Genomic DNA, 14,716 nt, shown 5'->3' on the forward strand with positions numbered 1-14,716 from the left:
TCAGGCACTTCCTCTAGTCTAGTGACTTCATTCAAAACACCAGCCACCTGAGATGGGCAAGCGTCCGCCTGGGAGCACGGAGCTGCGCACCTGTGGGCTAGTCCAGTGGTCGGCAAACTGCGGCTCGCGAGCCACATGCGGCTCTTTGGCCCTTGAGTGTGGCCACGAAGTTTCAATCACACTGTACGTGTGCGCCCGCACGTGGTGTTTTGTGGAAGAGCCACACTCAAGGGGCCGCAGTTTGCTGACCACTGGGCTAGTCTATCCCTAGTTTACGTCTGCAGAGAGAACACACCTGTTCATAAGAGCAGTCATGCTGGAACAGCTCTTGGCCGCTGTATTCTCTAAACAAATGCATGCAAAACCTTGTAAAAGTAGCTACTGATGTTTCAAAAATTAAAAAAACACATTAGTGTGTTTCAAATACAGTCGTAAGTGGATCTGAAAACGGACGTGGACGTAAAATCCTGGGACAGTTGTGCAGCCGAGTCCAGCAGCAGGTGATGTAATGGACACAGAAAGGGTCTGGCAGCCCTGGCTTCTCCTGGCTGGTCCCCCAGCAAATCAGACTGCGGGTGCAGGGGCTTCCCAATCACTCGGATGGTAAGATGAGGGAGGAGGGGCAGGGGGGCAGAGGCACTGCTCCGCGCCTGGCCGTTAGCCCCGCCTCCAGGTGCCCGCTGGACCTCCCCACGTGCAGGCACAGCTCGCTGGTGGATGTAAGACGGTCTCAGACCCGCTCCCTCTCCGCCCGGCCGAGGCTCGGAGCCTGCAGGACCCCGCGGTGCCCACCGCCCGCCCAGGGACACGGGCTGAGCGAGCCCCGTACCAGGGCTCAGTGGCCCTGAGGCGGACAAGCTTATAAAAGATAAGGCAGCTGCACTTTCCTAAAATAAACCATTTATTGAAAAAAGAGCCTTTTTCTTCAATTTCATTCATCAGCCTTTTGCTGAGAGACCTGTGGCCGCCGCTGCCCACAGGGCAGGTTCACAGTCAGTGCACTAGACAGACGAGAACAGGCCAGGACCGGGGACCGCGACCTGCTCGGAACCAGGGTGGTCAGCGCACTACAGACGTCCCCGTTCCGTCCCCGAAGAGCGGTGATGAGGCGGCGGTCCATGTACAGTAGAAATGGCACTTAACATGGAGCTTCTTTCCTCGTGGACACTGTCACTCAGGAGGCCCGCGCCGGGTCGACCCACAGGAGCAGCCCAGCCTGGAGGCGGAGGCCGCGCTCTTCCAGCACAGCCTTCATGTAAATGTTACATACAGCAGCGATGACGTCTTCCGAGCGCACACCAGCCACGGCGGCTTCGCGTCATTCCTCATCGGTGCAAACCTGCAGGAAGGCAGGAGAGAGCTGAGCCCACCGTGCTCCAACGAGACCACAGGCAGACGCGTCCTGTGCCCGCGGCACCTGGTGAGGGGGGCTCGGGGCACAGGGACCGGGTGCTGTCACTGCTCCAGGACTGACCACTGACCGCTCCGAAGGACGAGTTTACAGCAGCAGGTCAGCCGGGGCGGTTCCACACGTCTCAGTGAAGCAGCACATTCTTTAGTTACAAAGCCCAACAGCAGGCCCAGCTCCGGTTCCTTAGCCTCGTTCACCCCCAGGAGGAGGAGGGCACCGAGGCACCTCCCTCTGCGTCAGAAGCTCCCTGGTGGGCAGGCCCTCCCCGGCTTCCTCCTGGGCTCCATCCCTCCCTCAGCGCTCTCCCAGCACCATCTGTCCCCATTCTCTCGGGTGCCAGCTCCAAATACCCAAGGCCTCACTGAATCCCCAAGCAGGTGTTCCCACACACCTCAAACCTCATCTCCCAAGAGCAGCCATCACCTCCCTGACCTCAGCAGCAGCCTCTGTCCCGACCCTGGTGAGTTCCTACCCCCGGGACCCAGCCCAGTCTGAGAGCCACCCTAGCTCCTTCCCTGCACTCACCGTCACACTCAGGGAGTTTTCATGGCCGTTTTAGCTCCAACATAGCTGATAACACCTGACCTCCACGCCCAACTCGTGAGCCCTACCAGCAGCTCCCTGACCAGCCTCTCGCTCACTATTCAGTATGTCACACTGGCGACGAGCTGCCATTCCTCCTCGGCCCTGCCCTGCTGTGCTGTCCACATCCTGTGCTGTCAGCACCCACTCACCTCCCCACAGTTCCTGGCAGTTCTTCCCTCCTAGCCGTGTGCCTGCCCCGCCTCTCCCCCTCCGTCTGCTTCCCCACCCCATTCCAGAGCTGCCCAGGGTGAGCGAGGTTAAGGAACCAGAGGGCCTGGCCAGACCTTCCCAAGCAGCTCACACCGCGTGCTAGAGGGACGCCCGGATGACCTGACCCGACCACAGTGCCACACCGTGACCACAGCGCGGACGTCCGCGTCGCTCGAGCCTCTACTCCTCAGTGAGGCCAGTCGCTGCTAACCTGTTCTCAGGCAGACCACACGCCCAGCAGGGAGCACTGTCACCACCCAGCTCCAGCACCCTTCACAGTCCAAGGGCACCTCTACCACCACCAAAATGGATCAAGCAGGAGAACCACATGAACACGTTCCAGAAAAAGCCATACACAGAATTCCCAGGCGTAACTGAACGCCCCCTTCCATCAGACGTAGACATTTCCTGTTTAAGAGCCAGCTGCAGGCAGAACGGGAGCTGCATGGGGAGCCGCGGGGCCAGCGCACCTTGACGAAGGAGTGGTCGAGGAGCTGGCTGGCCGTCCAGCGCAGCCGCGGCTCGCTCTCCAGGCAGTGGGAGAGGAAGTCCTTCCCCTCCAGGCTCAGCCGCTCAGGGATCGGGGGCTTGTGCCCCATGCCCACTTTATACATGATCTGAAAGTTGTGCTCATATTCATGCCAAGGCCTCTAGAAAGAGAAAAAATCAGGTTTGAGTACTACATGGTCATAAAAAAGGGCAAGTTCTCCATCTTTGTTTAGGCATCTCCACATGCAGAGTGTCCGCCAACAAGTGTGAACAGACCTTAACAGCTGAGCTCAATTTTGAAAATGAAATGTATGTTTATAAACACCACTTTTATAACTACTCAGTGTGCATATACATTTCAGGGGACACCCTATATACATCAGGAGCTGGCAAACTTACTTAAAGGGTCTAATATTTAATAGTAAATATTTCAGCTTTTGGCCCCATGGTCTCTGTCACCATCCAATTCTCCCATCGCAGCAGGAAAGCAGCCTCAGACCACATGTATGTAAGGGATGTGGCCACGGTCCAGTGAAACGACTTGCACAGCCGGGCGGACACAGGCTGCCTCCCCATGTGCTGTCCATCCAGCATCATCGAGATGCCATCATCATGCAAGTAAAAAATGCAATACATAAAGCGAAATGAAAATGTCAATAAACCAGAGTTCAACAGTTATCGTTAGGGATGTTTTTAATATGCTACCTTGCTGAATAATGAGCCTCAAATGCTATTACTGCAAAGCTTATTTTATTATGGTCACAGGAAAAATGAGATTCAGGGGAGAAACAATTAAGCCTGTTATGTCATCCTTATTTGTGTACCACTGTTGATTGTGACATGTGAGAACTCCCTCTTTCTCTGATGTATGGCTGGACTAACGTAACAGGTATCATGGCCATATTTCTTTTCCTTATTTTTTAAAAAATATATTTTATTGATTTTTTACAGAGAGTAAGGGAGAGGGATAGAGAGTTAGAAACATCGATGAGAGAGAAACATCGATCAGCTGCCTCCTGCACACTCTCTACTGGGGATGTGCCTGCAACCCAGGTACATGCCCTTGACCGGAATCAAACCTGGGACCCTTGAGTCCGCAGGCTGATGCTCTATCCACTGAGCCAAACCGGTCAGGGCTTTTCCTTATTTTTTAACATTTTTTTTTTTTTTATTGATTTCAGAGAGGAAGGGAGAGAGGGACAGAATCATTGTTGAGAGAGAAATATCAATCAGCTGCCTCCTGCACGCCCCCTACTGGGACTCGGGCCCACAACTCAGGCATGTGCCCTAACCGGGAATCAACTGGTGACCTCCTGGCTCATGGGACAACGCACAATCCACGGTGCTCAATCCACTGAGCACACTGGCCGGGCACGGTCATCTTCTTTGTTAAAGATAACAGGAATAATATCAGCGAATATTTATTAAGCATTTTCTGTGGTCTTTTTCAGCAGCTGCAAGATATAGCTATATATTGATTTAATTTCCTATTAACACTTAAGAGATCTCTAACTTTTTGTTTTACAAATAATGCCACACACACACAGCATCTTTATACATTTGCGAATGCTCATTAATGTATCTTCCCGAGAAGATGGATTTTCAGATACGGTACCACGCAGGAGTTCCACTGCCCTGGCGCTGAGCCTGTCTGCCCCTCCCGCGCCCACACACACCCTGGTCCCTTCCTGCCTGGGTGGTGTGCGGCCTTGGCCTTCGTGGGGGCCGCCTGCACCAGCAATCCGCTATGGGGGCTCCTCCACACCGCCCCACAGCACGACAGGGCATTTTTACCGCTGCATTATATTCCGCTGCACAACCACCAGCGTATTTATCCACTTACCTGCTGACGGGGCCTTGGCTGCTTCTAAGCCTGGGCGACTATGAATAAAGTTGATTTATGTGCCAGTTTTGTGTGGACAGGAGTTTTCCACTTCATGTTTCTTTTTGTATCTGCTTACTTCTCCATGTTCTAACTCAGGCTTTATGCTTTTGTTCACTTCTAAGAGTTCTCTAAATGATAGATCTTATACTTGATTCCTAGTTGTCACCTGTCTTAACCTTACTCTACTTGACAAGGGCAGTATTTCTAATGATAATATAACACGGTGCCCCCGCAGTTTCCCCTCCAGGGGGGGCTCTGCTTACCTTGCCAGTCACCATCTCTATGACGACACACCCGAGGCTCCAGATGTCGGCCGCACGCCCGTGACCTTCTCCCTTCGCACGAGTGATGACTTCAGGAGCCATGTACGCTGTGAAAGTCACAGACATGATGATAGGAATGGCTTATCAACACAGCACCATGGAGCAGAGCCAGGCAACCTCATATATTCCACATGGAAAAAACAACAGTATGTGGAGGGGGAACTTCCCCCAATTACATACTAGGAAACGGAAACTTGCAAATAGGTATTCCAAATCAATTTCTTGAATGGACACTTTTAGGGGATGAATTATCTTCTGAAAGAGTTTTTGAATGCATACATTTTCAGATAAATTGTATTTACAATGAAAACATAAAATTTAACCTGCAACGGAGGATGTACAAGTTTATGATACTAAATGATTAAAACAAGTAATTACCATTTAAACGTAATATTGCTTTGACTAGAATACTTTTAATACGCCCAATGTGAAGAGGCAAAAGGCCCCCCTGCTCTGACTCCCAGGGAACCGTGACTTCTCCGAGTGACAGTGCTTGCAGGAGGCCGGTTTCTGTGGGCGTGGTCCCTGGTGGGTTAGAACGACCTGCTGTCCAGGTCAATGCTGACAAGAGCAGCGGGAAGGCCGGCGCCCAAGCACCAGGGCGGGGAGGAGTCTGCAGAGACAAAGAGCCGGGCCCACCTGCTGTCCCCAGCGTGCTGTTCACTTCCCCCGGCATGGTCTGGGCGTTGTTTTTAAGCTTCACCGAGCACCCGAAGTCTCCCAGCTTGATCAGCCCCGAGGAGGTAAGGAAGATATTGGCGCCTAAGGAAGAATAAGTTTACAGGTGATACGGTTACCTAGACTGCAAACTAAGTGATGGAAGGGTTTATGAAACTATGAACAAAATGTAAGCCTACAAGGGCTTTAAGCTTTATTCGCAAACATCATCAACACAAAGCAAAGCAGTTTTAACATCAGTGCAGATTCCGTGACCAATACTTTCTGAGCTGAAATACGTGCACAGATCCCAACACTAAAACCCCAGAGCTACTTGGAGACGTTACTGAGAAAAAACAGGCCTGAGGTGGCAGCCCTGAAAGTGAGAGTTGTACACAAGTAGCAGCTCCTGGATCGGGTAACCACGTGCAGACGAGAGCTGCACCCACACTGTCCTCATGGCCTGACGCGGCCACACTGCACGGATCTTAGCCGGTGACGGAAAAGATCATCTGTAACTGTCTCCCGTTGGGCCCCCCGTCCTGTGGCCGCTGGGCCTTTGCTACAAGGTCTCACCGCTGCACTCGATCCTGCATCTCTGCTCTCCGGGTCCTGGGGCACCACCTTGACAAAGCAATGCAGCCACTTGGGTTAGACAAGCAGCCGTGCGAGGAGCTGCGGTCTCAGCCAATCCTCGTGGCCTGGGTGCTCCCTGTGCAGGTGGCCACGTTGGGGATGACCTCCCCCCCCCCCTGCTGACGCAGTCATTCCAGAGCTGGTCCATACGGCACACGGCCATTGCCAATGACATGAAGGTTCCACTTCATGACAGTGGACAGCGGCTGAGGATGATATTTATGGCACAACTGGAAATGGGTAATGCCGGGACCTGGCATAGAGCCAGGTGGAGACCGTGTGTGCAGGGAGCAGGGAGAGCAGCACCGGGAGCGTGGGTGCCTCACCCCACACCAGGGGGGAGTCAGCCAGCGCTGGAGTGAGCGTGTTTAGACTGGCCTCAGACTCTGCCACAGGACGGGACCCTCAGTCAAAGGCCATTAGAGACAGAAGCCATTTGTTGCTTTATTATCCCCAAGATGCCCAGACACACAGGTCAGGGCCACGATGTGCCAGACCCTGAGGCAGACGCATGGCTGCCCTGTGCCCGGGAATGCATTACATCCACCAGTGTGAGCGGTCAGCCCTCACAGCGCTCCCTGGACGAAGCTGGGACGAGTCAGCAAGCAGCCACACACGGGGCTGCTCATCACGACTGGCTCAGCGTTTCTGACTCAAGGCCACGCTGCACTCACGACATTCAAATACCAAGACAGGCCGGCACAGCACCAGGATTACCTTTGATGTCGCGGTGCACTATGCCGTGCTCGTGCAGCACGTTGATGGCCACGGTGATCTGCTTGGAGTAGAGCCGGATGACGTGCTCCTGCAGGCCCAGCCGGGACACCTCCTCCAGCGTGCCCTCGTCGCAGTACTCCATGAAGATGTACATCTCCTCCTGCGGCAATGAACGCAGCGCGTGGGCACGCGCACAGTGCAGGTCGGACGGCGCCACGGGCATCTCTGCCTAACGGACCGCACACTCGTCGTCCTGCCCCTAACTCGTCCCCGACAGCAGTGCCTGCGCCTCTGTCTGGAATCGCACGGCCCTTCGGGCGAAGTGCACCTCCAAGTCACAGGGATACACGTCCACGTCCCCCAAAACGAAGCCGCCATGTAATCTCAGACAGGGGCCGGCAGGGCTGCCCGATCCTACATTAGCAAGCACTGAAATTCATCCTCTTCAAACAGGAATCTAAATGTGAAACCTCAAAAAGCACCGACATCCAACTTCCCCGCCAACTCCTCGTCCACCCGATGCTCCACTCCTCTCCTCAGTGTTGTTTCTAAACACGGAGGAAAACCACGCCGAGGCTGGAACTGCTCTCACTTCACACGGCTCCTGAACACACAAGACAAAGTGCTGCCGCTTAACAATGCCCTGAGTGCCGCACGGAGGAGGAGAGGAAGGAGCGGGAGGCCTTTCGGAGAACCTGTGCTGGCGGGATGGCGCTCGGCGCTGGCGACTGCCGGGTGCACTACAGGCTACAACTTACACTTCGGGAAGAACTCCTCTCGTGTCAGAGAGAAGGCAGCAATGGTAACGCATGAGATTTCCTGGTAACTAGGAAAGCGACTCTGCAATGAGAAGGCCTGTGATGTAGACAGGCCTCCCAGCCCCCTGTGCTCGAAGCTGCCTACCCTGTGCAGCTCCACTCCAAAGTATCGCACCAGGTTGGGGTGCTTGATGCCCTCGAATATCTTCAACTCGTCCGCGGTTTCCTTGATCGTCTTGTGGTCGTTGGGCTGAAACCGGATCTGTGAGACGCAAGCTGCCGATTACTGAGGGTGCGGTCGCAAACGAGCACAGGCAACGTTGAGCATGGGCAACGGTGAGCACGGGGCTGTAGACTCGCTCACTGTCCAGACCCCAGGACCATGCCGGGGTCTGCGACTTCACTCCCAGGCTTTCTCTCCGAGGTTTCCAAAGGAATTAAGCGCGCCCACTTCAGACTATCTGGTGAGGCGACAGCTAATGGAACCATTTCACAACTGCAGACTGAAGGCACAAAACCCTGAACAGTCAGCGAGCAATCACCAGTGTCAGGGTGGAGGCAAGATGCAAAGCTAAGGCAGATTCTGCCCTTTGAGGTTGGCACCAGGAGGCTACAAGCCCAGTGGGAGGTGCCAGGCTGGGCAGAGAAGTGCATTAGGCACCCCAGAGAGGGGGTGTCAGCAGGCAGGACGCCCCAGCCTCTTCTGCCACTGCCCCCACTTCTGAGCTATGAGGCCTCCCCTCGGTGACAACAGCCTTGGTTTCCCTGAGGGTCCATCCTCAGGTTTCCCGTTCGTCCCCCTTGACCCCCAGCTGAGAAGATGCTGTCATTTCTGAAGTTGATCACAAATGTTATCTTCTCCCCAAAGACCCTGTGAAATGCTGCACCCCCTCCTCCAAGCTTTCCCCACACCCCCGTCCTTTCGCGGCACGGCCCAGCGTGGGGGGAGACCTGCTGCGCTTCTACTCACTCACTGGGCCCCGACCTCCTCGCTCTCAATCACCTCCGTGCGCTGCCCCGCTGGCCCCACAGCACAAACACTAAAAGCAGCTGCAGACGACTCAGCTCCCCAGTGAAGCCAGTGCTACGCACGACCCTCAGAAACACACGCTTCTTTACCAAATCTCCAGGCCAAGGGCCACTCACCTCCTTCATGGCCATCAGCTCGCCCGTGTCAACGCTGATGCAGGTGTAGACCTTCCCGTACTGCCCTTCTCCTGTGAAGGGAACACACAGGCAGCTCTCGGTCACGCCAGGCCGTGTTCGCGCGCCAACGGGACTCACCTTCCCCAAGTCAGAACTGTTCACAACCCCTAACGGTGCTCACCAAAGCGACGACTGCAAGACCCCCCAAGGTGTGCACGCCCCTAGTAACCGAGGTCCTAGGCCAGCCCTCTTGGCTTCCCCGTGAATGTCTGCAGACAGACTGCAACTGCCTTTGGCAAACCCGCAGAGGCCTGCGGGCGAGCGCACGCACCCTGGTCGTGGCCCTGCAGAGGCCTGTGGGCGAGTGCACGCACCCTGGTTGTGGCCCCGCAGAGGCCTGCGGGCGAGCGCACGCACCCTGGTCGTGGCCCTGCACAGGCCTGCGGACGAGCACACACACCCTGGTCGTGGCCCTGCAGGAGGCCTGGCCGGGAGGGGCTCAGGCTGCCTGAGGCCAAGCGTCCCGGACCACAGCTATGCTTCCTCTTCAAACCCAGATGCTCGGCAGGTAAATGCACGGAAGTGGGAGGACCCGAGGGACAGGCAGGCTCCTTGTCTCCCACCACCACCACCACCACTTCTCCCCGGGAAACGAGTCAGGCCGTGTTTTAGAAAAGGCTGTCCTGTCCGTATTGTACCCCGTTTCTCTTCAATCATGTGCGTGGGGTAAGAGAGAGAGCACAGACGACGGCAAATGGGGACAGTTATGCCGCTCCCCACTGGCAACTTCGGGAGCACAAGCAAAGTTTAACATCTTCCTAAACCACATTTTGTACTGCTCTCAGGGCACATTTTACAAACGAAGGGAATAAAGCCCCTGGCGCCCTCCGTGAAAGGCACACCGCACCTGCCACACGTGTGAGAAAAGGGCCGCCACACGCGTCCTGCCCTGAAGAAGTGTGGCCACTGCTATTCTAACGGAGTGAACGTGTCATGTTCTTTAGTGTCCTTACCAATTTTGTTTCCTCTTTGCCACTTGAAGGTCACCTTTCTCAGGCCAACATGCATGACGTTATCGTACGATTTGGGGGTGTCACACACTTGACCAATGATGTTCTTCCTCCTCATCTCTCGGTACCTCTTTTCTTCAAACAGCCGGACGGACTTCTGGACGGCTTCCATGGGCCCTTGTTTAGAAGCGGTGTCTGCAGGGAGAGCCGCCCACTCAGAGTCACAGTCACTATCATCAAGCCCACTTCCAGCAAATCACCAGAAAATCAGAGCCATGTGCACTGGCACTGCTCACAGCACAGCTGCGCAGGGACGCACGGCCCAGCTCGGTCTAACAGCCCCGATCACCCCCCCCAACACCCCCACCACCCCCACGCACACGACACACAGCCCGTCCAGACAAGCCACCTCCCGAGGCTGGTGGTCAGGCTACTGCCGTGACCATCTCCTGCCTCAGTCTCTCTTCTCTCCAATCCACTCTCGTTGGCCACAATGATCTTACCAAAAAACAAAATCCGATCATGTGACCTTCCTATGTAAACTTACTTCCCGGGTCATCACACCCGTTGATCACAAGTGCAAAGCCCTCCGATGGACTCCAGTCCGCACAATGTGGACCCAGCCTCTGCCCCAGCTCACTGGGTTGGGCCACTGCCCTTTCTCCGGCCACAGCCTCCGAGTCACACTACTGACCCTCAGGGAGCACCAGCTGCTTCTAGCCCAGGCCTCTGCTCACGCTGCCCTGTTCGTCCTCCACCCAGGGCCTGGGGAGCCCGCAGCGCCGCCCAGCAGTGCCGCACCTCCCTCGGAAGCCCCTCGGATGAGGGGGTTCGTTCTCTCCTTTGGGAGGGGCAGACGCCGGAATAGGGCCCCGCCTCCCGTGTGCTCGGGGTCTGACAGAGGGCAACTCACTGGACTCTACACGTCAAATTCCTGACCCGTGAACTGAAGGATCGATACTAATGTAATCACGCATGGAAAGCACTGGCCCACTGACAGAAATTCAGGAAAACGCAGTAAATTCTGGCTCCTGTGATTCTCCATTTCCCCATCAGGCTCCACACCTCTATTTCTGCAACTTATTTTATCACAACTTACAGCGAGGCGTCTCTTTCCCACACGTGGAATCAAAACAGCAGCTTCAAAAACGTCACCACTGTTACTCGGGGCTATTTTTCACTCTGAAGTCACATCCCGCTGGTGGGCGACACCCACAGCGTGGAAAGCACTGCTCTGCTCGTCTCCTTGCCGCACTTCCCTGCCGCTGCTCACTAGCTAGGAGCCCGGGGGTGGCAGGAAGGCAGGTCCCTGAGGACTGGGACGAGGAGGGTCCACCGGAGGCGGGAAATCCCCGAGTATTTGTATGTTCAATTAGTGTCTCAACACCGTCATTCCCTAACATCACAGGTCCTGGCCCTTTATCTCCCGGCAATGAACAAGCTTTCCCGTCTGTGGCAGGGACTCTGCTGTCAGGCAGTTCTGGGAAAGGCTTTTTTTTAGAGTAAAACATTTCTCAAGATTCTCAGTCGTGAATATGTCAACATGAACGGAAACTCTCTCAAGAGTTTCCAAGTTCATTTGACCTCCAAGTATTTGTTTGAAAATCATCATGAAGACCTGGTATCCGTGGGAACTACTGCAGCCACTGTACGTGAGCCACTGCAGAGACCTCCGCCCGCTTCCGCCACGCCTCCCCCACGCCCTCTACACCCACCCAACCTGCCCAGGCCTGTCGCTGTTGTACCACAGTTGCTTGTTTCGATTCCTTTTTAAAATCCCACCTTAGGCCTATTTACGTCTTACACTGCGTCACTGCAAATACTCTCACCAGTCTCCCTCTCCCGCCAGTTCAGATGAACCGCCCTCTGCGTCTTCCTTCTCCTACCTTCCCACTCCCCTTCACACAAGCGGTTCCAGAGGCTTCCACCCCCAATGCGTCAGGACGAGCCCACAATGACCGGACCTCCTCTCACCTTCAATTTCACCTCCACTGACAGCTATGCCCAAGCCCCCTCGGGTGGCCTCCAGGTGTGTTTCTCCTTTGTACTTCTCTGGCTTGGTGCAGGCTGGCCAGCCCTTCAAGGGCAGCTCAGGCCTCCGGAACCCTCCTGGCTGCTCTGGCCGTGGGTGGTGGACCCACTTTCAAAGGGGTGCTTTGTGGGAAGAGGACTGGCGGGGACTGCGAGCAGTGTGCTCTACTCCCTGCCACTCACACCCTGACCTCTCAGAAACTCTGGTCGCTTATGGGAAGCGAGCAGGTGCATTCTGCCTGTTGCTCACACTGCTGTGACAACGACTCATGAAAGCTCTCTGTGGGCCATCAAGTGACAGAGCAGTGATGTTTCTGCTACTTATTCTCTTGGTGAATTCGGACTGATTACCACTTGGTAAGATAAAAGTTTCCCTCAACTTCTTAGCCTAAAAAGTGAACAGTTATTCATTTTATAAATACTATATTCTCATGACATACAAAGAATTATGCTAAGGGCCCACCCAAAGACAGATAAAATTAACAGTCCCAGTGCTTACAGACACAAAATGATAAAACGTGTTCCTATCCAAAGGAGCTTGTAAATTAGTGTAATAAACAGAAAATGGCCCTTGCAGGTTTGGCTCAGTGGACAGAGCGTCAACCTGCGGACTGAAGGGTCCTGGGTTCTATTCCAGTCAAGGGCACATGCCTGGGTTGATCCCCAGTAAGGGGCATTCAGGAGGCAGCCAGTCGATGATTCTTCTCATCACTGATGTTTCTCTCTCCCTCTCCCTTCCTCTCTAAAGTTAATAAAACACACACACACACACACACACACACACACACACAGTCTAGAAGCCTGGTGCACGACATTCATGCACTGGGGGGCGGAGGAGGAGAGTGTCCCTCAGCCCTGCCTGTGCCCTCTCGCAGTCTGGGACCCCTAGGGAAGCAGGTCTAAGCCAGCAGGTGGACATCCCCCTAGGGGTCCTTAGCGCTGATGCAGAGATGGGAGAGGCTCCCGCCAGCGCGGCTGCACTCACCAGCCAGAAGCCGGGCTTGCTGCTCCTTAGCACTACCTCGGAGGCTGGAGAGGTTCCTGCCACTGCTGCTGCACTCGCCAGCCGTGAGCCTGGCTTCTGGCTGAGCCATGCTCCCCCTGTGGGAGCGCACTGACCACCAGGGGGCACCTCCTGCATTTTGATCTGCCTCCTGGTGGTCAGTGCACGTCATAGCAACCGGTCGTTCTGCTGTTGGGTCGATTTGCATATTAGGGTTTTATTATATAGGATTAAAAAAAAAGAAACCGGAAATGGTGGAGTCAGCTGTAGACAGAGACCCCAAATACTAACACACAGGCCCAACGACCCGGAAGCTAAAGCCCTGCCTCGGAAACCACTCCCTGTGCAGAAACATTTTAAGTCCGACATTCTTTCTCTTACCTTTTGTCTGGCTGATCAGCGTCCGAAGTTCCCAACTTCTTCGGGTCGACCCACTCGAGTCACCTTTTGGATATGCTGGTTCTGCAGAAAGCATTTTTCATAAAAATGAAGACTCAGAACAAATCCGCTAACTGACAGCAAGGCTGAGCGGTGAGTGCAGTGAGTCACCACCAGCCTGTCCTCTCTGCTGATTAACTAGTTTGGTGTGAGTGTGAGAAGCTGTCTCTACAATCAATTCTAGAAAATCGCACCAAACTAAGAAGTTGTTAACGGGTTACACCTTCAGCTCCATAAACCTTCCACGAGTAACAGCAGCATAACACTGAGCAGACACTGGATGACCTGGGACCGCAGTGGGCGGTCCTGCTCGGGAGCCCAGCAGCGGCCCGCGTGAGCCACCACGGGCCCGGGCAGACGCCTCGGTCTCCGTTATAATAAAACTCCAGCACGTCCCCAACAGCACAGTGTCACTTCTGCACTTGTAAAGAGAATACGAACGCTTGGCAACTAAAACATCAGAAATAATGATTTTTTAAAAAGCAACAAAAGGAGACCTAGAAAATGCAAACACACCTAAATTAAAAAGGCACCTAAATTAAAAAAGCACCCAAATTAAAAAGCTGAGTGCTTGAGCCCAGCCGGCCTGGCTCAGTGGTTGAGCGTCAACCTTTGAACCAGGAGGTCATAGTTCAATTCCCAGTCAGGGCACATGCCCGGGTTGGGGGCTTGATCCCCAGCAGGGGGGGTGCAGGAGGCAGCCACCAACCAATGGTTCTCTCTCATCATTGATGTTTCTATCTCTCCCCCTCTCCCTTGCTCTCTGAAATCAATAAAAACATTTTAAAAAAAAGCCAAGTGCTCGGCACCGAGTCCTCTCATAAAGCCTGGCTTCTCCCTCCTCCCTTGGAAAAGGCATGGACACAGAAATTGGTGGACGGGGACCAAGGGTGAGGCTCCTCGAATGCAGGGGACACCTCCACACTCACCATCTCGCTCCTCGGTGGGGCTGGAGTGGCGACTCAGGGACCTGAACTGCAGCTCAGCTGCGACGGAAGCCAGCCGGTCGTTTTCAGGGACACTGGAACCCCTGTTGTGGTCGTTTTAAAAATGGAGCTATCAATTCAACGGAACTCAAATGACAGCTCTGCGACTCTCCCAGGGCAAGTGGTTCTCAGCTGAGGGTGCCTGGGGTTCCGGGGGACATCCAGCCGCCAGTGGGGAGAGGACAGCACAGAGGATGCCCCAGATAGAGCCCTGGTGGCCCCAAAGGAGCGGCGCTGCCCTGGGGACCCTCCCCTGGAGGGCAGGAGGGAGCTGTACTTCCCTCCCCCACAGCCAGCACCACCTCACAACCTGACTGCGTAAGACATGGTTTTATGTTAAAAACAGCAAAACAGTATTTACTGAAGTGCTGACATGTATGGACAGCTCATAACTTAAGCCCAGGTGATAAAATTATTAGCCTAATCTGGTT

At 54.6% G+C, this 14,716-nt stretch overlaps 1 protein-coding gene across 4 annotated transcripts in view; it reads right to left on the reverse strand.

Annotated features, from left to right (window-relative positions):
• Nucleotides 1-883: 883 nt before the first annotated feature.
• The window catches only part of MAP3K4 (mitogen-activated protein kinase kinase kinase 4), an 81,358-nt gene continuing 67,525 nt past the window's right edge, over nucleotides 884-14,716 (reverse strand). For all 4 annotated transcript variants that reach the window (XM_070417379.1, XM_070417377.1, XM_070417378.1 and 1 more), the window contains 10 exons: nucleotides 14,229-14,329; nucleotides 13,243-13,323; nucleotides 9,831-10,022; nucleotides 8,818-8,888; nucleotides 7,817-7,933; nucleotides 6,914-7,073; nucleotides 5,543-5,665; nucleotides 4,844-4,950; nucleotides 2,677-2,856; nucleotides 884-1,339 (listed from right to left, as the gene is read on the reverse strand). In XM_070417379.1, the coding sequence (XP_070273480.1) occupies nucleotides 1,319-1,339; nucleotides 2,677-2,856; nucleotides 4,844-4,950; nucleotides 5,543-5,665; nucleotides 6,914-7,073; nucleotides 7,817-7,933; nucleotides 8,818-8,888; nucleotides 9,831-10,022; nucleotides 13,243-13,323; nucleotides 14,229-14,329 (1,153 nt within the window). In that variant the 3' untranslated portion in view covers nucleotides 884-1,318. The remainder of the gene's footprint in view (nucleotides 1,340-2,676; nucleotides 2,857-4,843; nucleotides 4,951-5,542; nucleotides 5,666-6,913; nucleotides 7,074-7,816; nucleotides 7,934-8,817; nucleotides 8,889-9,830; nucleotides 10,023-13,242; nucleotides 13,324-14,228; nucleotides 14,330-14,716) is intronic.

Source organism: Myotis yumanensis, unplaced genomic scaffold (assembly GCF_028538775.1).
Source record: "Myotis yumanensis isolate MYYU_CA2020_CCGP unplaced genomic scaffold, mMyoYum1.0.hap1 SCAF_6, whole genome shotgun sequence".
In the NCBI taxonomy this organism is placed as follows: domain Eukaryota; kingdom Metazoa; phylum Chordata; class Mammalia; order Chiroptera; family Vespertilionidae; genus Myotis; species Myotis yumanensis.